General features: G+C 57.6%; 1 protein-coding gene across 1 annotated transcript; it reads right to left on the bottom strand.

Moving 5' to 3' along the window:
• Positions 1 to 13414: 13414 nt before the first annotated feature.
• EDA2R (ectodysplasin A2 receptor) lies at positions 13415 to 26821 on the bottom strand. The gene is made up of 9 exons (XM_074915406.1): positions 26756 to 26821; positions 21806 to 21916; positions 21130 to 21308; positions 20424 to 20509; positions 20017 to 20181; positions 19408 to 19554; positions 18457 to 18938; positions 17862 to 17910; positions 13415 to 17454 (listed from the first exon to the last, which is right to left on the bottom strand). Exons 2-9 carry the CDS (start codon positions 21890 to 21892, stop codon positions 17165 to 17167), a joined length of 1485 nt encoding a protein of 494 aa, XP_074771507.1. The 5' UTR covers positions 21893 to 21916; positions 26756 to 26821; the 3' UTR covers positions 13415 to 17164.
• Between the last annotated feature and the right edge of the window lie 1003 nt (positions 26822 to 27824).

The raw sequence follows: 27824 nt of genomic DNA, 5'->3' as shown, positions 1-27824 counted from the left end.
GAGCAGCAGCAGAGGCGGATGAACACACGATCCCTGAGGCCCTTCACTTGGAAACTAACAGTTATTTGAAGATGGGAATTTAAGGCAGCCGGCCACGGGGGTGCAGGCACTGCCCTGTCTGTGTAGAGCAGGGTCCATTTTCAGTTGAAAAACATCACTGTGATTTTTTTCAAACTGTTAAAAGCATCTCTAATTAATGAGCATCACCTCATTTAACTATTAAGATAAGCTGACATTTGCCTTTTTACTGTTCCTCACTCATCAGCTTTTACTGAACAACCCTCAAACTACCATGTATTCCACTTTAATAAAACAGTATTTACTCCCTGTAGAAAGGTGGATGTCAGCATGAAGTTTATGGTTTCTACTACAGAAGTGTAACAGTCCATTTCCACTGACATATCTGCAGAAGTTTAAGGGACTTTTTTCCAAAGACTGCGAAACTCAGCATCCTTCATCCTTTGGTTGCTATAGTACGAGCTTTTAGCACAAGCTGAGGCTGTAAATGAGCCATGCTCGTAAGGTACAGGGGATGGGCTTGTCCCAGGGACTGGAAAGTTTCCTTAGAGAGTGGAAATGTGAGTGATGGCATCCTTGGGGCAAACTGGGAGATGGCCACGAAAAGCCTGGGAGGTACCGTGTTGTATGGGCACAGGAAGGAAAAAAAAGTCCTGGGAGGTCCGGCTTTAAAAGGAAACACTGGAAAAAGCACCCCTGCGTCTCAGAGTCCAGGACAGGGATGAAAAATCAGCAGAAGAGAGAGTTAAGCAACAGTTGGGTAAAGCGTGGAGTCACACAGAACCTGGCCTGGGAGAGGAGGGGACAGACCCCCGGCACTGAGACCCCCCGGCGCTCGCTCTAGAGCTGGAGGACTTGATCTGGGTTCTTGAACTTCCCTGACACGCTCTCGCAGGGCCCCTTCAGAAAACAACGTTTAAACTCACTGTTTGCCAGCAGGTAACAGGATTCACGCCAAGTAATAGGTAGAAAGGAGGAGCAGGAGGAGCCCCCCGTGTGGCCAGGGCCGCAGCGCCCGGTGACCTGCGACAGCAGCTCCCGCCAGCGCTGAGACGGCCGCAGGGCTCGCTGAGCTGTGATTCATGGCCTCATTTGCTGCTCACAGTTACTCAGCTGGTTTAGACAGACACTCATGAAAAACACTACTGGTGTCACCCGAAAACCACGCAGAGTTTAGCAAAAACACTCACCTAAAATTTCATCCTGGACGAGCATATTCTTAATTTGCTCTTTTATTGCTCCAGACAAAACTTTCCAGGGGTCTTTGAGTAACACCTGCAAAGTGAGCATTTCAGAAAGAAACATCAGAAGGTGGGAAATTCTGTCCTGTCCCCCCAAAGCTCTGTCACAGCTCAGGGAGCTGTGCGTGACCCAACCCAAGCGACAGCCCCGTGCTCACCTGCCGCCCTCTGTGTGCCTTTCCATAGGCTGCTGTGCACACAAACCTCACAGTTTCTAAAGAGATATTTCTATGTTCTCCTTCAGTGTACATATTACACATTGGGCTTCTATGAAATAACCATAGCAACAGCGCTAACACTGATACCTTCCATGAGAAATATTAAGCTATGGCTCTCTGAAATGAGATCTGCCTCACTGTTGGCAAATTCTGGGGTATGAGCCAAGCTGGGGATTAAATCCCATCCCCAGGGCTGTTTTACAGTGCAAGATGGATAGATAGAAATTTTCAATAGTTTCTTCAGATGTTTGTCCAAGAATGCTCGTACAGACTGGCCGCTGGTTTCCTCAGAAACAGCCAAATTTCTGGGAAGCAGCAAGCAAAGCCTGGAGTGGTACCTGCCCTGTGATAGGAGAGTTGATCTGTGAGCCCCTGTCATGCCTAGTGCCTGTGGGTGAAGTACAAGTCTCTTAACCTTGTGTTGAGTCCATCTTTAATATTTCTTAGGTTGGTTTTTTCCCCTTCTTTCTTTAAACAGCTGCATAATCTTCTGGAGGAATCAAAGACCTCATGCCAAAGGAGTGGGTCTCTCTTCATAATCCGATCGATGCAGTTCACCATCTCTTGCTGTGAAAAATAACCTAGCTGGTTTTCCTTGGATCTGTCAATTGTAGCATCTCTTCATTGCTGAATTTTTCTCCCCTAAATGGGCATGATGTAAGAGCTGAGTGTATCACATCTTCGTAACAGCTTAGCTATCTAGACTGGTAATTATCAATGCCTCAATGAGATCCAAAGCCTCCCATGCTTTGCCCATTGCCTCGAGGCTCTTGTATCACTTGAGGATGCCCTGACTAACACAGCAGCACTCTCTCAGCAGCATTTAGGCAAATAATAGGATGCACAACATAAAAAACCTAAATAAACTGAGCTATGTTGTTTGACTTGGGCAGGAGATCACATCTCTGCTGGACAGCCGGCGCTAGGCTTGCTGCAGCACTCAGAGGACTTACCTAGCCAAGGCCTGGGAAAGAGAATGTAAGAAATTCTGCTTTTGCTGAAACAAGTCCAGGTCTGAGCCAGCTCAGCAGGCAAATAGATGCTTAAACATTCGTTAATTTGTCTTCAGCCATGCCGCTCACCTGTGGGAACGGCTTCCTGAGGGGCGCCGGAGGCAGCCTGGTGTCCGAGATCAACAGGACCAAGGGAGAGGTTCCAAACACGGGACCCCGCTCCCTGCGGGGTGTTTCTCCCGTTCCCAGCAGGACTGTGCTGGCTGCTGCGGGTTTTGTGCTCAGAGCCCTGCCCTGGCCGGGGCAGCGGGCACGGCAAGGTTGGCTCCCTGCAGCCCGGCGCTGTGGCACCCCAGGCTGGGGGCTGGACAGGAGCGTGGGGCGGGAGGAGAGCCCCCCCCGGGAAGCCTGTGCCCTCCCCAGAGCCCTCATCATCCCACAGCAGCGGGCAGATGACTGGGACCCGTTCCTGGCAGGCAAAGCCCTGGGGGGCGAGGCCCTGAGGGTGAATTTGGAAGGCAGACTGCTGAAACACTGAGTTACCAGAAGTCTACTCCAGAGAAACTATTTGAGCACACACAAATCAGTATGCAGGGATCCAACAGAGACATGTCTGAGTGATTAACAACCCAGATTTATTAAGGTTAGCTCATGCCAAATGCATCTAACTGCCTTCAGCATAGTTGCTGATGAAGACGATAACAGAGAACACAGTGCAGGGGATACCTGAATTCCAGAGACAAATCCCCTTATATAGCCCCATCGCATAATGAACAAAGAAACCACAAAATGCCAACTAGATTAACAAAAAGCAAGCAGAAGAAAAAACCACAATGAGTCAGAAAATTAGCTCAGGAAGGAGAAACAGAGTACAATTATCATCAGTTAGCTCTTCAAGTGGAAAACAGTACCGAGGGGCTGTCCAAAGCACGCTGAAGGAATAAATGGAAATGTCCTCACTTGAATGCAGATCCAGGCCCAGGCAGAGGGGAAGTAGGTGGGTCAGTGTCAGAGACCATCCTCTTGCACCAAGATGTAACTCAGCAGATCAGGTCACTCCCAGACCAGGGGGAGATGAGGGAGGAAAAAGCTGGAACCTCACCCAGGAGGTTCAGGTGCGAAGGGCACACCCAGAATTAACACCTGGAAGCTAACGAGCAGACACGCTCTGCCACGGGCAGCGAAGGAGAGTCTCTCCCTCCAGTCAGGGCAGCTGGCTCTCCCCTCGCGCGGGCGTGGAGCAGACACGCCTGCTCCCCTCCAGCCAGCACCTCCTGCGCTGCGGCGGGCAGAAAAATGCTTCTGATCTGCCCCGACTTTGGCTGCAACCCCAGCAGGAACACTGAGAGGCCAAGGGCAGGTTCAGCACACCCAGCACCATGCTGCAGCCAGCTCGGGGTTTAAAGATTGAAGGGTCTCACAAAGCTGCCCTGTCCCTCCAGTGCTCAGCAGTAATCCCTACCCAAATTCCAGCAAATATTCCTAAACCACTCCCCTGAGCCCGACGGCGGGCTCAGCATCCCCAGGAGCCTTCTGTGCCAAGCAGGTACGTCAGGGGAGTGGTGGCAATGCCCCGTTTCGGGTGGCTGCGTTGGAACAGCACTGAAGTCTTTGGGGGTCACTGGCTGACAGTGCGGAGCAGGGGCACAGGAGCAGGCTGCCAAATGCTGCTGCAGCTCAGGTGAGTGCCCTGGTGATGAGGGTTGAATTAATGCACCTGGACCTTGTAATGAGCTTTTCTTCTCTCCTGAGCCCACACTGGCCAATAACACCCTGTTAGCAAAGCCAAGTTGCAGGAGGATGCTGCCCTCTGCAACGAGCTGCCAGTGAAGAGCAGCTGCCACTTATCAGAGATGAGAGGAAAAAAAATAAATAACCCACCCCAAAAACCAACAGGCTGAATCCTACAGAAACCATGTGTCTGATTTTGCAACACAATAGCCTGTCACTTGAAGAGTCTTTTCCATGACAGGCCTCATAAAAATCTCCTTGGCAGATAAGGACAGACGAATTGCTTTATAAATGAGATTGATGGACCATCTAATTCCTCTGCTGGAGATAAAAGCAATTGCTTTATGGGACACCATAAGGGACAGTTATAGTGAGTGTCCCCCTTAATGGAATTTCTGCTTATTGCCTCGCAATTAAAGCTGCTTCAGAGCATAAAGGTTTACATCTGCTCCAAGTGTCACCTCTGCCTAATGCACCCGCATGCTGTAGTTGCACCTTGTCGAACCTCGGTGGTCTCTGGCCCCAAGGATTCCCCTCTGCAAGGAGCTTCAGCTGGTGTTTGTAGCTGAAAGTAGTGACAGTGATTTTCAAAACATGGCTTTTGATGGTTTCATGCCGTTTTACCAGAACTGCAGCACGTTCCTCGGCCAGGTCTCCAGAAGTGATCGCGACTTCAAACCCACGCCTGCAGCCCGCGCGAGTGCCGTAATCAGTCTGAGCCCAGGCTGGCCAGACGCTGGGTGTTGTTAGGAGATGGTTTATGATACATAATAAAAATGATGGCAGGCAAGTTTTAGAGCAACAGATTGTGTTCCTTTTTTCCAGACGGAGATGGTGATTGCTTGCTGCCACATCTTGTCTCTGGCAATTCCCATCAGGAGTTAAGCTAATCAGTGTCCTAAACCTTTGGCAGCTTCTTTCTCCTTCCACTGCTGCTTTTGATCTTTTACTGGTCATGCGTGTCAAACAAGGCAAAATTCAGAATTCTAAGGAGTTTCTGGATCGCCCAAAACTTCCATGATGGATTTACCCCAAAGTTCAGTTAATGAGGAGTTGCAACAGCCTGGAGGACGCTGGGCTATTTGGGAAAGGTTTGTTTCCGTCTGAACCTTTCACATCAGTATTAATAAACCAAGTTCCTCCTAAAGAATGCAAAGGAAACAAGTTCTAGTTTTTACCATTACAGTATTTCTAGAATTCCCTTGGAGTACATTTGCTTTCCTGAATCTGCCTTTACACGTCAGTTATTTAACAGACTCTCTTAATTTTCCACCCTGTTCTTGAATTGAGTGCACCAGAGGCTCTTGCTTATGAATAACACCGACAGGGCCCTGCATGGGGATGGCAGCAGCTACAGCTCCGAATAAATACTTTAACGCAGTATCCCCTTTATGTTCACATTTCTATTGCTGCCTATAGATTTTTTTTTCCCTTTGTTAAATTTGAAGGTTAGTTTTAAGAAACCTAAAGCTAAAGCTGGCTTGAACATAAGGTCACCCTGTGTTCTATTTAAAAGAATTATGCTAAATTGCATTACCTTGCCTTCTATTTAGTGGAATATAAGTATTCTGTTGTCCTTCACAGCTTGCAGGGCATAATGTAGAAATACATTAATTCTCTAGGTGAACTGTAAGGAAGAACATAGCTAATAAAGACGATGAATATTTAGCCATATATTCAGACATCTCGGCTATAAATGGGAACAGGTTGAAAATTAACCTTAAGCTTGTCTGATCCCCAGCATTCCAATGCCGCAGGCGCCGCCGCCGTCCTCCTCCCGGCAGTCTCTGGGATGAGCAACTTCTCATGACGCACGGGTGCCCGTCTGAGATACTCCTGGTGAGAAGCTGGAGGATTGTATCTTTAAACTGTACGTTGCAAATATAAAGTTTAGTGCCTGACGTTCCTCACTCAGGGGGCACACATTCTAATTTAAGGGCAGATTGTTATTTCATTTACAGTGTGATTCACGGTGTGGATGGAGAAGTGGTGAGACAGAAAAAAAACCAGGGAAAAGTCACTCTGAGGGTCAGTGACAAACCCAGCTGGGGTGTGCAAGGCCTTCCCAGGTGATGCCTACGCTCCTTCCCTCGGCTCTGTCCACGCGCCCCGGCCGAGCATCCCGCTGGGTGCTGGGGGTTGGCCAGAGCCCTGAGCCCAGGAGACCCCCAGCCAGTCTGTTAACGCCACCTCGCCGTGGGCCGGACAGGAACGGGGCTTCCTGGGGTTTTGGCCGGGCACTCAGCAGCCAGGAGACCCCTTCTAGTCCTCGGTGCAACCCTGCAAGGTGGTCCGTGCGTTTTAAACCAGCGGGGCTGCTAAACCCGTGACAGCAAAGGGAGGCTGGTGACCTCAGGGAAAAGGACTGGCTCTGTTCTCTGCTCTTCTTTTCCTCCCAACTCAAACAGTATGAAATGCAGCTGGCTCAAGTGTTCGGGCCACCTGAAAGGTTATTTATCACCGTGGCCTCTAGGCCTTGTCTGAGAACGACAGAAGAGCTTGCTGGAGGAGAGGGCAGACGCTCCATCTCTAGAAGAGGCTTTAAAGGACAATTCTCTCCCTTCCTGTGGGTGATGTCGCTAATCAGCGCTGCCACCGGCGCCCGCAGCCCGGCCCAGCCAGATGTGGCACAGCTGTCCCCAGGGCAGCCCTGCGCCAGGACCTGCTTTGGGAAGAGTCTGACCCGCAGCACAGCCGAGCGCCCCCAGACTGCTATAAAAACGGCAAGGAAGAGAAAGAAAAGGGAGGACACTGACAACAGCAGCTTGGCTAGTATCCCTTGTTACAGAAGCTTAAAATAGAAAGCACAGGCAGCTCAAATCATGTAGTTTTCCATTATCCTTATTCTCCATATTCTTGGAAAAACTAAAGCTCTGTTAGAAACTTTAAGAGTTCTGTTTTACAACCTTTTATCTGTTTGCTTCTTCGAGCCCTTCCCATAGCGAGGCACAGTGTTTGGTGAGTGAAGAACACTGACTGTCTTTTCATTCTCCTAGCACACTGGCATAGCAGCAAATCAATAGAATAGAAAATAGAACACAGGCTGTGGATAGAGCTGGGGAACTAAAAGAAGGAAAGGCAGGGGGAAGGGCTGCTTTATACTCATTGACAGGAGTGCACCGTGTGGGCAGCTGGACCCTCCGAGACCCGCTTGTCTTGGCAGGCAGCAGAGGGGCCTGGCTGGTTTCACCAGAGGGGAAGGTTTGTCCATTGGTGGCCCCGCACCGTGATTCCCATGTGGCACCAAGCGTGTGGAACCTGGAATGGTCACACCAATTCATGGCAGTCTAACTCCTGCTTCGAAAAGATGCTGAGATCTTCCTGGAGCTCCTCTCCGGGGGGGGGGGGGGGCTGTGTGTGGACACAGTGTCTCGTACCAGCAGAAGGGAGCGGGAGGGGGACACCTGCAAACGTTGCTGCAGGTTGTGCCCTCACTGGCACGGGCTGCTGGTACCCCGGGGAGCTGGCGTCTGCCCTGGCCTGCAGGCAAGAGCAAAGCGTTCGAGGAAGTTATGTTGGGTTTTACCAAAATATGCTACTCCAGAACATTGTAAAACATGGCTGTAAAGAGCACGAGAGTTGGAGAATCAAACAGTAAAAAAGTAGGAAACTAAAACTTGCTGTGAGAGTTGGTGTTCAAGCGTTCCGGTGCAGGTACTGCCACCAAGCTGTTGATTAGCCAGACATGGCTAACGACACCTGACATGCACGCGTGTGTCGAACACGTGGGCCACTGACCTCATTCCTGGGAAATGCTCAATTCTTTCATCTGGAGTTTTCCGATAAAAACACAATTAGTTCAGAGAGTGTGGTAAAACCCCACAGCGGTTACATACGTTAGTGGCCAGGCAAACCAGCGCTCTTTGCTGGGACGTTGTGCTCACAGCCCCTCACACCCAGCCCACGGCCCCTCGCGCCCGGCTCTGAGCGATGGCCAGGTGACAACGTGAACCTTCAGCTCCCGCCCTCATGGAGACGCCCCCCTTGCAGCCCCCCAGAACTGGGGTTCCCCCCCCCCAGTTTGCCTCTCCTGCATCCCAGCTCCCCCGGCCTCTCCCCGCTGGCCCCCTGCGCTGCTCTCGGCTTGTGCCAGGCTAGTAACAGGCTCAGCAGCCAAGCCCAAACCCATTTACCTGTTTTTTCTGAAGCCAAGCTGTCAAATTTTTTGGTTTGCCTTTGTGTTTTCCCTGGTCATTGCAAAGGAGAGACTGAGGGTGAAGGGGGGAAGAACTGCAGCATTTTCCTACTTCCTTTTTTAAGCATCGCTAATAAGTTCTCTGCTCCCCCTCCCGGTACAGGGAGGAGGATAAGAGCCTTTCCTCCCTTACATTTCATTTCTATTTACATGTATATTTATGTAGGCATAGCTGCACACACTGCAGATGCCAGGGTGCCATTTCACACACCTTTCTGTGGTACCTGTGCTGTGGGACAGGAGCAGGTCTCCATCGGTGCCTGGGGTAGGGGGGTGCACACATTGGGGGGGACCCTCTTGTGCACAAGCAGGGTGAGAAGCCCTTTGGGGGCAGCTGGGGTGAACACTCCTTTTAAATTAACTGTAGGAGGCAAGAAATTATGAAAATTGGCCCTATTGTTATTGTATTTGATTGGGGTATTTATCTGTAATCCAGTAATTCCCTAAATCCAGCTCAGAGGAGGATGTGAGGGGGAGTTTGAAGAGGTATTGAATGGGTTGCAAAACCACTTTAGTCTTTTGCTGAAAATCTGTTCCCCAGTGGAGCTGCATTTGGATCCAAAATCAGTCTACTGGCTCCCGTTGACATTGTGATTGTCACGCAGAAAGAGGCTGTCCAGTCTCTAAAAGCCTCATTTACCACCAGGACTCAGGGAAGGAACACAGGAATTTCACTGGGGTAATAATGTATTTTTGATGGGTAGTAATAATTATTGGCATCACGCTGTCCCTGAAGACAAAGAGCGTTTGTTTTTCATCAGCCAGGCTCTATGGTTGGAGTTGCAATGTTTTCCCTTAAAAATGAACTTCTGCTGCCAATAAAAGGAGTCAGGCTCCCGTTTTTCATCTTAGTATTTTGGTAGTGGTTGCTGTTGCCCCCAGGTTGGTGCCAGGTGAGGGGGTTTGCTCTCAGTAACGGACCCCCCAATCCTCTAAACACTACGCCCAGTTCCCCAGCCCTCCGTCAGCATGGCCGGGGCAGCATGAGCCAAGGTGGGGGGTGGTGGTGGTGGGTGTCTCCTTCTTCAAATTTGGAGGGAATCTAATGGCAGAGGCAGTCCCCAGGCCTGGGTGCAGTTCCTTCTGCCCAGCAGAGCCGCGGGGTGATATTTGCACTTACCGCCCGGGTGATGCAACGTGGGGGGAGCCGCTGGCGCCCCAAACACACACGCTGCAAAGGCTTTTAGCTGCTCTTTGAAAACGGCAGCTGGAGAGTCCCTATGAGTCAGCCCACAGGTTTGAAAGGTGACGTTTGGAAGGTAGAAGAAAAATAAGCTCCTGTCTCCTGGCAAACACATTCAATAATTCAATAACGTGCTGTAAAACCTGTGTTTTCATTCACTTGTAATTGCCCTTGTGTCCTGCAGAGCAGCAGTAATACGAGAACCATGCACACAGGGGAAGGCCTATGGAAAATACAAAATGGGAAAATCAGAGAACAAACAATAAAAAGTCATCTGTGGGGAAGGAAAGTGAAGGAGGAAGGAAACTTGGGACTGGAAATTCAGTTCTCGCTAACGGATTTGAGTCTTCATTTTTAGCAACCGAAATTTAATTGCCTGTCCTCTAGCCCCGACGCAGAGGAGACAGGAGCACCCAGAAACGGGGACAGAGTGGCCGTAAAAGATTCGGTGCCACAATTACCCTGTCAAAGAGAGCACGGAGGTGCAGGGCTGAGCAAGATGAGCCCAGCGGGAGAATGGTTCATTACGGCACTAAGTGCAACCGACGCCTGCGGGGATGAGTAATTCCCACACGGGGAGCGGAGCGTCACTGGGCCCGGCCCTCCTGACAGCAAAACGAGCTGAAATTTAATTACCGGCTTTCTCCTTGAGTTCACCCCTGTGAATCCCCTTCTCTCCCTGCCATTGCTCCCCCGGGGTTTCTGCACTTTCCCGCTCCTAACGGACGTGCACGGGGAAGCTGGAGAGCGGGGCCGGACCCTGCGCCGCAGGCGGCCGCTGCACCCACCCCTCCAAGAGCCGCTGGGCCTGGGCACACGGGGATGCTCGCGGCAGGGCCCTGGCTCCCTTCCCTGGCTGGGCCGGGGACAACCTCATGCGGGGGCACCGGGCTGAGAGCAGGGACCAGCAGCACCTTCCTCCCCTCCTTCCTCTTCCCCACGGCTGTCCCACCCTTGGGCCCGGGGACAGCCCGTCACGGGCGTTTGGAGGAACCTTTGGAGGAACGTGGTTCCTTACTGGTGAGCCTCCCAGTGCAGGTGCCGTTTGGTGCCCAGCTGCCTACCTACATTCCACCACATTATTCATGCCGGGGAAGTAGGTGTTAAGGGCTTGGCTGAACTTACCTTAGACTGCCACAAACGTTTGGTTGGACAGCTTTCCGCCCACGTTTAAATGTCACAGCTTTCTGTAGGGTAGGTGAGACAAGAGCAGCCTTTCTCTGGTCACGCCGTCCCTTTTCCCGCCCTCTCCTCCCTGTAACTACAGCTTTTTGGTCTGTGTTTTCATGCAATGTTGGTTTTAGTCCAGATCATCTCAGACTAGAGATGGACAAGCAAACACAAGGTCTTACTGTAAAAGCACTTTGTCTGTGCATCCAGAATCTGCACGTGAGAGAAACCTTAGAAAGCTCATCTGGCTTCACTGTTAACAGATGATGCAGTCTTTGTTAATACAGGGCTCCTGCTGTGCGCTGCCAAGCTGGATCCCACCCGGGCGTTTAATTAGTGGGAGCATCTCCTTCAGCCTGGCCAGACCTCCCCATCAGCTCCCCTGTGCCTCAGGTCCCTGGGCAGGACCTGTCCTCAGGTGGGAAGCCCCCATGAGAAGGATGCAGAGACCCTCTTGACTTGCAGCAACACCTTGGTAGGTTGTGGGTAAAGTCCGCTCTGGGTTTACTGGTCTACACAAGGACAGAATCACTGGTCTCCACCTCTGCAGTTACTTTGTCAGGGGATGCAAGCGATCTCTCAACACCCCACGCGCTTCAGCCAAGTTCTTTAGAGCAAAACCCCACGGGTCAAGAGTGTTTGGCTTGGCAGGGTCCCTGCCTGCAGGCTGGGGCTGCTGTGAACGGCAGGACACACGTCTGCATTCCTGCACCAGAGGCTCAGCAGAAGGCCCAGGGCAGATGCCTCGTGTGGGCCGAATGGCATTCACTGGCATCCTCCTCTGGAACTGGAGCCTTGTCGAGCAGTTGGCCCGTGTGCTCCTAATGCCTTCATACAGCTTCGCATCCCAGCTGGAGATGTTCCTCCCCGAGGCAGCTGAGGTGAGGACCGGGTGTACCCCAGCACCCTGACATGCTGCCAGCCTCGGCACAGACCACGGCTGATGAGGCGCCAGGAACCCGTGAGGAAGGAGCCAGCCTTGTTCTGGCCCCCTCAGAGCGGGTTTTCAGCCCCACACTTCCCGGCTTGCATGGAGTATGTGGGTTCCTCCTGCCAGCTCTGGTCCTCAGACGTCTAACCCCTCATCGCGGCGCCGAGAACAAGAACCTCAAGCGCTGCGAGGGCAGCGTGGTTCATCGCCGCTCCCTGCGCGCCAGCCAGAAGTCAGGCGGGACCAGACAGCACAAACGCTCGGAGGCACGGAGCAGAGTGGGGGCAACACCCTCCTTCACAGGGAGCGCCCGACTTGGGTGCATGTCTGCTTTGCACAGGAGTGGTCGCCCCAGGGAGCTCTCCTGAGAAGCAGACCCCTGAGGGGGGGCCAAACACACCCACACTTTCCCCACTGCAGCCTGTCCAGCCCAGACACCGAGAACGCCAAGCCCTGGCGGGTTACAGCCCCCAGCCAGTAGCCACCCCAGGGTGAGGCAGCGGTGCTGCGATTCCCACCCCAAGGGACGCGGGAGGCAGCTCTCTCAGCGCTCCCCTCCGCGCGCAGCCCTCCCGCAGCGCCCGGGGAAGCGGCTGGGCCTGGCCGGGCTCAGCCCCGGTCCCCAGACCCGCGGGAGGGCTGGGCTGCTCCCCAGCACAGCGCCCTCCACCTCCCCGATATCGGGGCTGGTGCAGGCAGAGACACCAGGATCAATCACTCACCCCTTCTCCACCTCGGGTACGGCTGGTTGCTCTCGGCACAGCAGCAAGTTCATCCCCTTCTTAATTATAACATGGTGCGTTATTTTGAGCATCTGTGAAAACGGAGGCTCCGTGCACCCAGGGAGCTCCACGGGAAAGGCTTCCTTGGAACGCCCACACGGTGAATACCTCCACCGACCCTACGGCTTTGTGTTCAGTGATAAATTGCTGGTTCTGCCGGGCCTTGATTTTGAGGTTTTTGCCCGCACCTTTGTGTGGCGTTAAGGGCAGAGGGGCAGCTGGTGATGCAGGGCTGCAGGCAGCAGCACCGCGCGGGATGCTCCTCGCTAGGCATGAGCTAGAGCAGTATAAGCACCTACAAAGCCTGTGAGAGTTTGGACAAGTATAATAGCTTTAATTAGGAAAGAAAATCATCGTATCCTCCACTCTAATAATTATTTTAAAAGAGACCAAGTGTGAGGGCATGAACAGACTTATCGAGCACTGTAATTACTGAGCTTAGAGCACAACTGTTCCTCAGCGAAGCTTCAGGAACGGGAGCTCCCTGGGCACCGTTTATGGGGTCTCTGCCTCCTCCCCGTCCCCAAGGCCACACGACAAAACCCCCGGGGACAGGACCCTTCCAAGGAAGATGAAACCCGCACAACAAACAGCAGCTGATGCCCCCGCACCTCCCGGGGAAGGGGCCACGGCCGCTCTCCTCCGGCAGCGCCTGTCTTGGCTGTACCTGCCCCATTTCCACGCCGGCCTGATGAGGACAAGGGGCTTGGCTGCAGCTCTGCAAAGTGCCCCCAGCCCCAGCAGACACGGCAGGACCCTCGGCAGGACCCCAGGGCCAGCACACGTGTCCCTGTCCTCGGCCAGGCAGGGGGTTCGGGGTCCCGCTTGTCTGTGAGCTCCGGCCAGAGCCACGCGGGCAGGAGCAGGGAGGGACCCAACCTCACCCACCACCTCCGCCTCGGGGGCTGCTTCCCCTCCAGACACCAGAGCACCAGGTCTGGGAAGAGCGGGGCGCACGCACAGCCCCCGTGCTTAACAAAGAGGGCAGGAGCTTCAGCTACAGCTTTATTTGAATACAGACATCACCCCAAAAACAACGGGAACAGCTACTGCAGAATTACAGTGGTAACCACACAGAATTTACAAAAATATAAATAACGTATTCGTAACCTTAAAGAAAAATAACATCCACCATAAAAAATACTATGTATTCCCCTAGGTAAACCATGGCTACAGAAATGTTGGTTTGTTTTATTTTAAAAAGCACCAGAGTCTGCATTATTAAGTAATCCAAAACACATAGGGCATTTCCCCCTAACACTTGCAGACTTTTCTAACTGTGCCCAGACCATTAGAACTGAGTTTTTTTTCAGTACTGCCCGCTTCTGTAAGAGCATATTGAAGGTACAATTCTTATAAGCACCTTGTTCAAGAAAAGCACCCAGGAATGCTCATGTTAATGAGCACTTTCATAGGATTTAAGTATGTGCCTATTTTAAGTCTATGCTTAAGAGCTTTCCAGAACAGGGCTGGACTATCATGTAAATTCCTCTGCACATCAGACTTCCAGACAAGAGTGGTGTCAAAAACAATTGCTTGTAAAGAAAATAATCCCACCGCACGAGAGTATTTCCATTGTTCAGCCCCGGCTAAAAGTTTGCACAGATGCTGAACTATTTGCTTTCTTTCAACTCTCTGAGCCATGCCAGCCTGGCGCGAGCAGCTTCCTGATGCTGCAACGCGAGATCCCGCGCTACGGGAATTACCTTCCTTACATTCCACGTGCTGTGCTGAAAATACCATTAAAAAGCAGAAGTCAAGTATCGAGTCCGCTGGTTCCCAGCTGAAGAAATTCACCGCCCAGGGACGGCCGCACCGCAGCATTACGCCCCGTTTTCCAGGCTCTGGCGGTTCCCCGTCTCCTGAGGGCCCCTGCTGGGCTTGTGGCAATCCGGCCAAAGGGGTCCTGAGCTAACGGCCCGTGTAAACACAGCCGGAGGGAGGGTGCAGCCACGGACACCGGCGAGAGCGGGGAGCAGACCCTGGGGAGGCTGCACCGCTGAAGAGCCCCATCCCGCAACGCTCCTGTGTGGGGTCATCACCCCCCCCGGAGCACCCCCGCTGGGGACTGGCACCGAGAGCGTGTGTGAGGTAATGAGGGCAGCGAAAGGACACCGAAACCCAGCCCTGCCCGGTGCTGCCTGCTCCTGCCAGCCCAGCGCCGCGGGCAGCGCGGCCAGCGCAGGGCTGGGGCTCGAGGGGCTGCGGCACAGCACACCCCCCGCACACCGCACAGGGCACAGCACCCCCCCCATCCACCCTACACAGCGTATAGGGCACGGTGCACCCCCCTATGGACCCTACAGGGCACACAACCCCCTGCGCACTCCAGGGCACAGCACACCCCCACCCCACGCGCCACCTTCTTGGCCTCGAGGCAGAGGTTAAGTTTTGACTGTGAATAATATTGCTCAGACAGCAAACAGCTGAAAAATAATCGTTTACCTTAAAAACTTGGGGGAGTGTGATTTCTTTAAAGAAGGGAAAAAAAAAATGTAAAGAATAAAGCAGTGGGTAGGCCCAGAGCCCACCCACCAGCACACCAGCAGAGCCGCCCGGCCGCACGCACGCGTGGCGCTGCCTCGTTATTCGCCATTTTTAATTGAAGAGCCTTTCCTACCCAGCCCTTGTGGGACGGGAGGAGGCTGGGGCTGGGCACCCCGAGGATGACCCGCTGGTGGCATTGGGGACACACGAACGCGGGGACAGGCGGGACCAGCCACCCACACACGTTCCAGCTGCGGGGCCAGAGCTGGTGAGTCGAGCCACAGGAACGCTCTTACTCAGACCGTGGTAGGTCAATTTATCTTAATTCCCGCTGGAAGTGACTAAGCGTGTCCACAGAAGGATTAAATATTTATTCGAGGTTGTTACGTGATTAATCCAAATGCTCTCTCCCTGCCACAAACCTCCGACGACAAAGCCCTGACCCCAGGCTGCGTTTGCCTCGGCAATACTTTTCCTGACTGCTCCGTAACAGCCCAAGCATGTAACGAGAGCCTGACTAACCCAGCCTAAAACAGGCACAAGGACTAACACTCCTGGGTCTAGCAGAGCAAAGAGCAGTAAAACGACCTTGACTTTGGAAGAAACAAACAGCAGGGAAGGGAAAGTGTCACATCCAGCTGGAAGTGCCCGTGCCTCCCGTTACCACACCACATCCTGAGCGTGTTCAAGTTTTAACAGCATTTCACGGGGAAAGGAAAAAGCACAGCAGCCGTTAATACCCGAGCCCGGGCAGGTCTGGGGAGAGCGCTGCCTTCCCAGAGGGGCGCCCGCTCCTTCCAACTCCTGTGGTCAGATGAAAGGCAAAACTTGCTGAGCCGGGGATGCCTGGCAGGGTAACAGTGCCGCTTGCTGGCAGCCGGCACGGCCGAGGACCCCGGTGACGGTCACTAGAGCGCTCACCAGACACGGCCGGGTACGGGGGGACAAACCCGAGGGACAAACCCACACAGCGCCGGCGCACGCGATGCCACCCGCGGGGTCCCGGCACAACCCGGGGTGACCCTCAGGGATGCCACCGCAGCCCCGCTCCGGCTGCTCTGCCCATGACCTCAGCAGGAACGGCATCCGCCGGCCCCGCCGCGCTGGCCCCAGGCCGGGGCAGCTCGCCGCATGCCTGGCCACCCCCGCGCCGCCTCGCCCCCGCCAGACACGCCGGGCTGCCGAGACGGGGGCTGGAGCAACGCTCAGCCCCAGCCAGGGATCCCACTGCGGCCCCCGGCTGCCGGCAAAACCCCGTGTAATACCCCAAAGGCCGGGGGCAGATTCGGCGGGATGGCCCAGAGCCCTGCGGCCACCAGCCCCAGGCACGACCCCCGAAATGAGGGGCACCCGGCGCAGGCAGGACCGCTGCAAACTCTGACAAATCCTTCGGGAAGAAATTAAAAGCAGAAGGGTGCTCTCCTCCCTGGCAGCCACTCCCAGAAATGAGAAGATTAGGCCATTTTTAGGCAGAAAAAAAAAAAATTTAAAACAAGCCGATGCTGCCGTGACCAGCACAGGGACATCACCGCTGTGACATCATGACCCAGCCTCCCGCCGCTGCTCCCCGGGGCACAGCAGCCCTGCCACGGGGCGCTTTGCCAAGCCTCAGCGGCCGGAGGCAGCGGTCAGGGCACACAGCGGGAGCGTGGGGAGCGAGCCAGCACCCTCCCCAGGCCGGCAGCCACAGCTTCGCGCTGTAACGGGGACACACGTCAACCCCACCCTGGGGATCAGCCCCCGCAATACAACCGCACGGCTTCACAACAAGGGCACCGAGGGGGAGGCGCCGGGGTGGCACCGGGAGGCCGAAGGGCAGAGCCCAGCGCAGCAGCCGCGGCCAGATCCTCTGCCGAGGGATGTCTCCGGCACAGAGGGAGAGGAGCGAGCGGAAAGTAAATCAAGAAAGCGGCGGCTGGCACCTGGGAAAGCAGAGCACGGGCCAGACAGAGGACGGGAAAGCTGGAATGGGAGGGAGGCGATGGCTGGGCCCGCAGGAGGTGGCCGCTTGCAGAGACTGAGCCCCGCGGCCAACGAACCCTCCGCAGGGATGAGGCAGGGCTGCAGCCCCCCGGCACTCCCCGGAGGGGGGACACTCCCCCCGCATCCTTCTGTCCCACGATGCAAAGACCATCTCCACGTCCTCCCCAGGTGCACGCCAGAGCTTGTGTGACCGCAGGGCTACCGGCTCCTCTCCCGTGCCAGCAGACACCGTGCCTGGAGCTTCCTCCGTCCTGCCCCTGCCCTCTCTAGCGCTAGCGGCGCTGGGCCTGGCCGAGCGCCAAGTGGTCGCAGAGCAGGAGCAAGGCATCGAAGCGCTGGAGCCGCTGCAGAGCCTGGGCCAGGAGCGGGACGGTGACGGCGTCTCCCGAGTAGGTGAAGTGAGCGACGAGCTGCTCGAATCCTGAGATCCGTCCCAGCAGCTGGGGCGCGACCCCCAGCTCCAGTGCCACGTGGCTGAAGTTCTTCGCACCGTTCAAGGAAGGATCCAACAAGAAGGCGAGTGACTGCACCAAGGATCGGGGCAGCTCCGCCACCGGGAGACCTGGGGCAGCGACATGGCAAAGCAGGGTTAGAAACCAGCCTGTCCAGCTGGGAGAAGGACAGATTGAGCAGCCCCTGGCCCTATCGAGCAGGTGAAAGGTCACACCCTGCCAGGGCGGTTGTCCCAGCGCCGCTTCCAGAGCTCAGCAACACGGAGCTGGCTCAGCCCAAGGGAGGCTGGGAACTGGCGACAACTGGGTGTCCATCCGCCACCCGCCCGCAGATCGCTCAAGGCAGCGGCACAGAGAATCTGCCCCGTGAGGTGGCACTGAAGGCCATGGATGTCCAGTAAGTCCCCGTGATGACTGACAGCTCCAGGCAGCCGTGATGGAGCTCCCCTCCAAGAACCTGCCTCCCTCCACCACCCCAATGCGCAGGGAACAAAGGCGAGGCTGGAAGGACACTCACCCTTGGCCGTGCTGCTGATGCGAGTCACGAGGCTCTGGGCATCCTCCACCTGGCAAGACAAAGCCTTGGGGTTGGCAGCTGTCTGGTGGGACCAGCACCGCCATCCCACGGAGCCAACAGCCTCCTCGGGGCCTCCCAGAGAACTGCTTCCACAAACACTCCCCTGGAGCTACGCTGGCGCCCGCTTCCCTCTGCCAGGGATTTCCTGAGCCCCAGTGGTGTCAGACACCGGGGTCACGGCCAGCTCCCCCCTGCCAGGGCAGCTCTCCCGAGAGCGAGAGGACGAGAACCGCTCACGAGCACGTCAGTTAAAGACGTGCTTATACATTTAGTATCTCAGCTCTGGTCTCCTGGGTGTTTGAACCCGCCCTGGCAGGTCACATCTCCGCGGCTGGTGGCCTGTTGAGTGACACCTCGCTACACATTCGGGAAATCATTTTTGGTAATTGCCCGTAAGTCCCTGATATGAGTAACCCTTAGTCTACACCCCTAAACCCTTAGTCTACACCCCTAACCCACCATCGAGCCCAGGACCCTGAGCCCGAGGCCCCACGTGACCAGCGTTTGGCAGAACGACGAGGCCAGAGAAACTCACCGGCTGCTCCCCACTCTCAGCGGTGGGATTCGGGAAGGTGGAGGGTGGGTGCCGGGCCCCCTCCCGCCCCGCGCCGCCGCCCTCCACCGGGATCCTCTGCGCTGCCCGGCTCGCCGCCTCCTCTGGCCGTTCGCTGCCCACGAACTCTGCCTGGGTGGAGAACTTCTGGAGGTCCAGCTCGGTGCACTCCACCGGGGCGTGCGGCCACTTGTGCTGCATCTCGGAGGCGCAGGAGGACAGGGGAGCCAGGACCTCCGCCGAGCCCGGCTGGCCCTGCCTGGGGTCGGGGGGCGGCAGGACCCTGGCCAGGCGGTCGCCGCGGCCCGAGGCCCGGAGGAGGGGCTGGCTTTCCAGGAGGCTCCTGCCCAGTTGGGCTTTGGAGGCAGCACTGCCTGTTGGCAAGTCCATCTCCGGCTGGAGAGAGGGGAGCTGGAGACCCACGGCCTCCCCGTCTGAAACAAACTGCACTGCTTCCACGGGGCCTGGAACCACAAACCAGCAACGGCTCAGCGAAGTTCCGCATCTGCCCTGGTCCCTTCTGGGGGTCTGCCAGCCCAGCCACTAAACCCACTGGTCCAGGGCCTCGGACAGAGCTGGGAGCAACCCAGCCGGAGGCCAGGCCCCTGCCCTCTGCCCCACCACAGAGCAAAGCCACTTTTGTGCCTTTATGCAAAGTTTTGAGTGTGGTCGATCCCTCCCCAAGTCGCAGGGCAAGCAGGAGCGGGCTGGGGGTTCAGGAGCCACGGGGGCTGCGTGCAAGCACGGCTGGCACAAGGTCTGCAGGTGTTTGTTAAATGAGACCCCAAATTTCAAGTTGGTGGGACTTGGACACTGCCCAGCTCCATCCTTCCTGCCCAAGGACATCTCAGTAGGTCCGAGGACCATGTGAGCAGGAGCCCAGCACCACCCTCCTTCCCCCCAGAGACAGAGGAGGGTGGCAGGAACAGGTACCTTCTGCCTGCCTGTAGCAGGGGCTCAGGTTCTTCACACCCAGGCAGCAGGGACCGGACATCTGCTCCTCGCACAGGAATCTGCCGGGCGCCGCCGCGGCCGGGAACGTCGCTCGCTGGCCAGAGAAGTTCTGAGTCCTCAGGAAGACTTGGAGGATAGAGGAGAAGTGCTCTGAGCGAAGGCTTGGCTCGCTTCCCCGGCATGTCCTCGGCTGTGTGCTATGTCTGTGGCGAGGAAGCCGGGAGCCAGCAGCTCCCTGGCACGCTGCGGGATGCCAACGTGCCCCAACCCCAGCCACCAAACCTACAGCCCTGCAAAGGGCCACGCAACCTCCGCCTGCCCCCGAGAAAGCCCAGGGAGAGAGGATGGCCAGTTCTGATGGAAACGGCCTTCTCCTCCTCCTCTTCCTAATTACGGTGCTGAGGAGGAAGGAGGCTCCTCCGTGTCTCAGAGCAGGGAAAGCACCGGAGGTCCTGCAGATGTAAAAAGCAGGATGAGGTGTTTCTCCTGCCAGAGCAGAGGAACGTCTGGGTCACTGCAAGAGCGGCAGCGCGGGGCCACAGGCACGTGTGAACGGCAACGGGAGGAGAAGGAGCAGCACTGACTCACCCCGTTGGCACTGGCTCTTCCAAAACCGCTTGCAGTAGATGATGGAGAGTGCCAGAAGCACCAGTACGATGATGACGAGGGCACTGCTGGTCAGGGCAAGAAGGGCCGTGTCCTGCGGTGGTACGGTGGGGACGGCTACCTTCACCAGGTTTGTTCTGGACCGACCTGCAGATACACCGGCCACTCAAGGCTGGAGCCTCGCCCCGATGCTTGGGCCACCCGCTCCCTGCCCATCCCTCTTCCCCCGGCAGCTCTGTGGGGCAGCAGCTCACGCGGCGGCCAGCGGATGGGTGAAGGGAGGCTGCATGTCCACACACACGCCCGCGGCACGGCCACGACAGCTTCATGTGCGTCATGAACCCGCTCGGCCCACCCCAGCCCAGCACGGCTCGAGGGACGGCACCTACACTGTGGCTCGGAGGAAGGCGTCTGCTTGGTGCAGGGGATGCACTCCCAGTCCAGCTGCCCGTTGATCCGTGCCTTGCGGTAAAACCTGCCGGGAGAGCAGAGGGTCTCACAGCGCTCGGCCCGCGGCCAGCCCAGTTCTGCCCAGACAGGCGGTTTGTCCGTCCCGGGGCAGAGCCGAGCCTGCTGTGCTCCTGCCCGGCAGCCTGGGATGCCCCAGGTCTCTCCATCACCATCCAGAGCTGCCCCTGCAGCTACTTTTTCATGTTTAGGCACTTTTGCCAAGGAGCAGCATCGCTCAAACAGCCTCTGCCCCGTGCCTGCTGCGGTGCGTGACAGCGACTGATAGCTCAGAAACGCCCCAGCCCACAACCGCGTCTGCGAAGAGCCCCGTGAGCCAGGGCAGCGCATCGTCTGCAGACCCCCCTTCAGTAACTCCTTCTACCCACCCCTCGAAGCACGGGCTGTCCTCCTCTTGGGGCACCACCAACGGCAGTGGAGTGGCAGTGGACTACAGCCACTTGTCTCAAGGGCTCGGTGTCCACAGGAACAACCCCTGGGAGGAGCATTCTTCCACTGCTCCTTCAGGCTCCCTTCTCTGAGCTACAAGGCCACCACCAATGGGGTGGCTCAGATAAAGCCCTCTCTGCCCGTGCCCCCCCGTGTGACCAGCACAGCTCCGCCGGAGCCAGGCCCCGGCCCGCTCACCCCGGCAGACACTCCCCGCAGACCGCGTTGGTCGTCGCCGTGCAGTTGGACTTCTGGCTGCGGTTGATGAGGGCGCAGGAGAGGCAGGGCTTGCAGCTGTGGTGCCCCCAGGTGTCCTTGAACTTCCTGGGGGGGCAGGCAACGCACTGCGCATCCCCCCCGCCGCCGTCGCCGCAGTCCTGCAAGACACGGGGTCGGTCGGGTGCAGCAAGGAGCCGCGTTGGGTCCCAGCGTGTCCCTTTCCTGGGCAAAGGGGCTCCTCAGAACCTGGCCGATGTTTAGGGATGGGGGAAGCTCCAGCAGCAATGCGCCGTGGGACGGGACCCCGCTGGGTGCCTGGGCCCCCCTCAGTCACGTCCTGCTCACACCCACCCAGTGTCCGGCCTGGCCGGGCAGCGCGGCCTGACCTGGGGCTATGGACTGGGAGGAAATCTAGATTTCCATCGGCAAAAAGGGTGGAGGGCAACCCAAAATCCCTTCCCACTGCTGCCTCGCCCTCCTATCCGGGGTGAGAAAAGTGGCTCACCGCCCCTTCCCACCGAGTCCCAGCTCTTCCCAACATGCCGGGACTCAAGATTATCCCTCCGAAGGAAGGAAGGCTGGCAGAGGAGTCACCCAGCACTGTAAAAGCCTCAGTGCTAGATGGCTCCTGGTCCTTCCAGAGCAGCAGATTCACCTTGGAAAGTTCCTGCCCGGGCATGCAGCTTCTGCAGGGAGCGTGTTTCTCGTGCTCATCCATGTAGTCGCTCTCCTGGCAGCCCATCAGAGCCGGGGAGGGGCAGGGGGCCTGAGGAGGAGAGAAGGCAGAGAGGTCACAAACAGCCCCAACACTCTCAGGGTGAGCAGCGTGCCCCTCTCCGGGCAGGGCTTTCGGCTCTGCCCGGGGCTGCGTTTCTCCTCTGCATCACGGATGGTGCCCTGGCAGAAGGCGGCTCTGGAGCAGCTTCCCAGCAAGGCTGGGGAACCACTGCCTGGCTCCGCGGCCGGGCCACAGCCTCCGTGATGGAGCAAATGCAATTTCCTCTCCGGTATCAAGGCAGACCCACCGATGGCTCGGGCCACTGACTCACAGGAGGCCAGCAGGTTCTGCCAGCCCTGCCTGCAGGCCTGGGTACCCCAGCACAGAGCTCAGTCCCAGCAAAGCCTCAGCATGGCCACGTTGGTCAGACAGGGCCAAGCGCCAGCACGGGTTCGCTCACAGCCATCTTGGGGCACCCACCTCCCCCAAAAACACCATCTGGAGACTCCCCGAGGTGGATTAACAGCTCAGCCACTGCAGACAGCAGAACCACCCCGGCTTGTGCCCTCAGTGAGGTGGCTCACGGGGGAGCACAGAGCCAGCGTCTCACTGAGAACAAGTGACTCGGGCTGAAGCTACAGAACGGAGCAATTTATTTGGAGTTTTGGGGCTTTCTGTCCATCTCCGCGTATTCTAGGTGGGTTCTTACCACGATGACAGAAACAGAATAAAATCCATCCCACTAGACCAATCCTCATTTTGCTTTTCCCAACCACCTTGTGCAGCAAATCAAGAGACAAACAGTGTTCTGCCAGCCTCGGGAGCAAGACCCCTTAACTTCAAACCACCTACAGGAATAGGCAACACCTGAAAATGCTCTTTTGAAGACCCTCACCCCCAACAGCCTGAACCACCTGGGAAAACCTGGCCTCGCCACCAGAGCTGTCCTGGGAGGAGGAAAGGCTTGGCCGGGACACCGGGGCTTTACCAGCGGAGCGGGGAGGGAACAGCAGAGCCCCCGAGCACCCCCCAGCCCTTTCCCCGGGTGCCCACGCCCCGAGCACACCGTCCCACAGCAGCATTCCTCCGCGGGCTTTTTCTGCGCTCCCCAGCCTAATCCCCCACCACTCCCTCGCCGGCTGCCTCTTGGCAGTGGACACTTGGACAGGCTCCCCAGGCTCGGAACGACCGAGATTCATTCGAGATGAAATCTGCCCCGGACGAGCATAGAAAGTGAGTCACCGCCCGCCGTGGGTCCCACACACAGCCAGGTCTCGTTCGCTGTTACAAGGAACGGCAGCGCAAGCCGGCGAGGAGAAGCCAAGGGAGCTAAATTTATCTTGCAAACATCTCGGGAGGGGCATGATCACAGCCTATAAATAGCGTAAAGGTTACTGCCACTGCCGAATAAATAAAGGGGATTTGTCACCATCTCCGAAGGTGGCGAAGAGGCAGCTCGGTGCCAGTGCCCCCGGAGGAGCACAGGGGTCGGCGTTAGGGATCAGCTACGGGCTGAATGCGGCAGGAAAAAGAGGGGACACGGGCCCCAAATGGGTGACACAGAAACGGCTTCAGAGGGCTGGCACACTCAGGGCCCAAACCCAGCCCCTCGGTGAGCTCAGTGCCTGCACCCCCCCCCAGCCTGGTGGGTGCCTTGGCCTGACGCGGGGGGGGGCAGCACTGCGGGTGCTCTGCCCCGGGGTTTGATTTTGGCTTTTAATGATTCTTTTGGCTTTTAATGATTATTTTAATAATTCTCCTAATGAGAGCATGAGATGAGTGAAAGAGAGCTGCGGGCCGCAGAAAAGGAGCCAAGACACCAGAGTCTGGAGAAGGGGGGGACCCATCTTCACCCGCTCCCCAGAGCGCTGTTGCCACATGAGTACTGACGAAGAAACACCCCACCAATCCCCCCCAAACCCAACCCAGCAGTCTTTCTGGTGAAACCGTCCCGTGAACGGAACACGACCACTCTCCCCCACATATTTAGAGACTTCCCTGCGCTTCAGAAGGGCGCCCAGCCAGGGGTGCATCCCTCGCAGCCGGTCCCTCCAGAGGCAGCGGTGCAGCTTAGACCAGTTTCCCAAAAAGAGAAAGTTACACAGGCAAAAGGAATCCGGTGCCAGCGCGGGGCCATCTGCCAGCGTGACGGTATTGCTCGGGGATGGCGGGGGAACGGCACCGCACCCCTGCCAGCAAAACTATTAAGTGTAGAGCAGGCCTGCTGTTCCTCGAGCCACGGAACAACGATATGTGGACTGAACGCTTTGTTAAATATCTGGCATGAAATTCAAAGCTGTGGGATCTCTGTGATGCTTCTTTTAACACCACGAGAACCGAGATGTGCAATTTGTAAGTTGGAGCACACGTCCAACCCACACAGCACCACCCCGGTGAGGGAGCAATTCCTGATAGTCTAACAAGCCGCTAAAACAACGCGTCCTAATTAGCCAAAAGTACAAAAACAAACAACAAACCCCTCCCACCTCTTTGGAAGCTTCACAGGATCTCAGGGCGACTGCCAGAGCCCCAGATCTTTTTTGCCAAAGAGGAAGATAAAATGACACAGTATCGCTGCGCTTACAGGTTGGGGGGAGGCAAAATGTCCCACGAGATGCCTGAAACCATCTAACTCAAAAAAACATCCTCCTTCGTTAAAGAGCTCTTTGATTGTCTTAAAGAGACATCTTGTCTGAGCAAGTTGTAACTGCGTTACTACTCCAGAGCCAGGAGCTGCCGAGTGAGTTCCGCTGCGGGAGCTGAGGAGAGTTTCAGCAAAGCTCCAGCGCCTGGTGCGGTTCATTCACCGCTGCGGCAGTTCTGGAGCGCTGTCACGTTCCTTCTCCTGTGAAAACGTAATTTTCAATAATATTAGACCACAGAGGAATCAAAACTATTATCTGTGTCCAGCTAATGGATTCTGGTCAGAAAAAGGGGGTAAAGAAATGAGAGACAGGGTACAAAAAAATCCTCACTGAAAGTACTGGCGCTTCTGGCCCTCCCGTCCGAGCACGGCCCGGCAGGTACCGGGGCAGGCAGGGCCAGGGATGGGCCAGGCCGGTCCCTGCCCCGGCTGTGGGCTCCGTCCCCTCGATCTGGGGGGCAGGGGGTGCCGACACCCCCCCAGGGGCTCTGACACCCGCACACCGATGGCAGGTGCCCCGCGTCACCGCGGAGGTTTGCGCTCCGCCGCAGGACAGACCTGCGGGGCCAGTGGCTGGCGGGGGATGCTGGGACACAAACGAGAGAGCCGAGACACGAACCGTGAGTCAAAAGGAGGTGGGAAAAATTAAATGTCATCTGGAAAACGTTCCTGCGCACGGCGGTGCCCAGTGCCTTTCCCGCGCTCGGCGGCTCCTCCGTGCCCGTTTGTTCCCAGCCGCGCTGGGGCTGACGCCCGGCAGCTGAGGGGCCGCTCAGAGAAGCAAAAATTGGGGGAAAAAGGCTGAACCTGAACTTTTCCAGGGAACTTGGAAGTCGTCGGGTTTTCCAATATATTTGGAAATTCTACTCTCGGGACCGCGCACTGATTGATTCATTTGGAGCGGTTGGGCCCTTAGGCTTGCTCCGGGCCAGAGCAGCCCAGGCTCCAGGCTGGCGCCCCCTCCTGAGCCCCCCCCGTGAGCCCCCACCTTCCAACACCCCCTTCTGCTCCCGCTGTGCCGGGGGGGGCAGCTGAACCCCCCCATACAGGACAGAACCCTCCTGCTCTTGCTGCCGTTCCCGTTCGGCTCTGGGGGGGTCCCCGCCCCCCCCCTCCGCCCCCCGCGTGCCAGATGGGGGCCGGTTGCCCTGGGCGAGCAGGAGCCCGGCTACAAACCGCCGTAGGCAACTGAGGCTTGCGAGGGGAGAGCCCAGGGTCCTGGGGGACCACGACACCGCCCCCCCCCCCGTGCATGGGTGAGTTCAGCCCCCGGGGCTGCAGCCTCGGGGCTCTGTTCCTACAGTCACTGCCTAGAGGCTTGACAGAGATTGGGGCTGTAACTGCTGACTTTTGTCAGGTCCTGGCTGCCTACCTTGGGCATCCCCACTCCGCCTGATGGCTACCAGACCCCCATCAGTGTTCACAATCCCGGGGGCTCTGCCCCACATCTCCTTACTGATGGCCACTCGCGGCAGCGGTTCCACCCGCAGTGCTCCTTTTCGGTGCGGGTTTTTATCTCCCCCGCCGTCCTCAGCACCACCCTAACGCGGTGACCGGGATCGCACCGAACAGCGCCGAGCGCCCCCAACACCGGCCGTTACAAACGAACCGGCCACCGCTGCCCCCCCCACCCCGTGCGCCCTCGGCACCGTCTGACCGCTGGAGACACCCGCGCGCTCCCGGGGGGGCCGCACCCCACTCCCGCAGCCCCGGCCACCCCCGAACCCCCCGCGGGAGCCCGGCACCGACCCCCCCCGGCTGAGAATTTCCCCCTGAAACCAACCGAGCGGTGCCGGGGGCGGGTCCCACCCGTGATGGCAGCGCGACGCGTGGGGCCGCCGCTGCCCGGCTCGCCCCCCCGCGCCCCCCCGGCCCGACCCACGCGTGGAGCGCGGCCCAGAGCGGCCGGGCCCGGCCCCGCCGGCGCCCCCCGCGGGAGGAGCGGGCAGCGCGCCGGGATATGCCCGGGCACGTCTCGGCGAGGGGCTCCCGCCCCGCCCGGCACCCCCGGGACCCCGCACCCCACACCGCGGGACCCCCCCCCGGCCGCCGCTCGCAGGTGCCCGCCGGAGCCGGCTGCCCCCCACCCCCCCGCCGCGTCCCGCTGCCCTCCGGGTGCGGCACCGGCCGCAGCCCCCGCCGGCTGCCCCCGAGCCCCGGCACCGGGGAGGGTCGGGGCCGGGCGGCGGCGGGGGGGCGGCGGGGGGGTGCGGGGGAGGCGCGTGCGCGGCCCCCGCGCTCACCTGGTGCCGGGGCCGCCGGGCCGGGCGGGCAGCGCGCAGGGCTCCGCGGGACGCGGCGTGTCCCGGCCGGGCGGGCGGGCGGCGGCACAGAGCGCCCCGCCCACTCGCCGGCCCCGCCGCCTCCCATTGGCGGCAGCGCTGTCCGGGCGGGGCCATGCAAATGAACGGAGCGGCGCCGGCCGGGAGCGGCGCGGGGGAAGCGGGTCGGCGCCACCCGGCGCCGGGGAGAGCAACGGCAGGAGAAACCCCCCAACACCCCCCCGGGCCACTCGTGTCGTGGGGGATCAACAGCCCCCGGAGAGGATCTCCCGTGCGGGAGCGCCTGGCTCGGGGCGGTGGAAGAGCCCCCGTCCCGGACCCCACGGCCAGAGACTCGAATCGATGAATCCAGGAACCAATGAGCCACTGAACCAGGGAATCCATTAATCAATGAACCAAGGAATCAGTGACTCAGTTAATCAACGAACCAGTGATCAATGAGCCAGTGAATCAATGAACCAAGGAACCACTGAATCAATAAACCAGTGAATCAATTAATCAATAAACCAAGGAATCAGTGACTCAGTCAACAAATCAGTGATCAATGAGCCAGTGAATCAATAAATCAGTGAACCTGTGAATTAATGAATGAATCCGTGAACCAGCGAATCAATGAATCAATCAGTGAATCGATGCACTGTCTCTGCCTGTGGCTCTGCCACACCACGGGTGTGACCAGGCAGACACCGTGTGACACTGGAGCTCCTGGGGCTTTCTCCCCGCTCACAGTACAACCTCTAAGGGCATCGCTCGAATCTCTGGGGCAGTTCAGGGGCGTTACCCTGGAAACACCCCAGGGTGATTGTGCAAAAAACTTGCTCCATCCCAGTGTCTACAAACGGCCACGTGGAATCTTTCCTGGATAGGTTGTTTTCCCAGTAGTACTGCTCCTGGCAGTCTCTGTGGTTTGTCGTGTCCCCAAACCAGGCAACTCTTCAGTTCTGATCTGCCAGGCCCGTTGCAAACCCCCACGTGCTCCCCAGGTTTGGGAGGGGGGCGGCAGGCACGGTTCATGCTGCTCGGGCTGGGG

This window comes from Athene noctua, chromosome 11, assembly GCF_965140245.1.
Source record: "Athene noctua chromosome 11, bAthNoc1.hap1.1, whole genome shotgun sequence".
Classification (NCBI taxonomy): Eukaryota; Metazoa; Chordata; class Aves; order Strigiformes; family Strigidae; genus Athene; species Athene noctua.
The sequence above is the reverse complement of the archived record's forward strand: the minus strand, read 5'-3'. Positions and strand labels throughout refer to the sequence as shown.

Excerpts from the sequence above, each read along its gene's own strand:
- EDA2R (XM_074915406.1), bottom strand. The coding sequence starts at position 21,892 with ATGGGCTGCCAGGAGAGCGACTACATGGATGAGCACGAGAAACACGCT. Across the intron at positions 21,309-21,805 it reads CCGGGCAGGAACTTTCCAAG|GACTGCGGCGACGGCGGCGG; the intron begins GTGAATCTGCTG and ends CGTGTCTTGCAG. Across the intron at positions 20,510-21,129 it reads TGCGGGGAGTGTCTGCCGGG|GTTTTACCGCAAGGCACGGA; the intron begins GTGAGCGGGCCG and ends CTCTCCCGGCAG.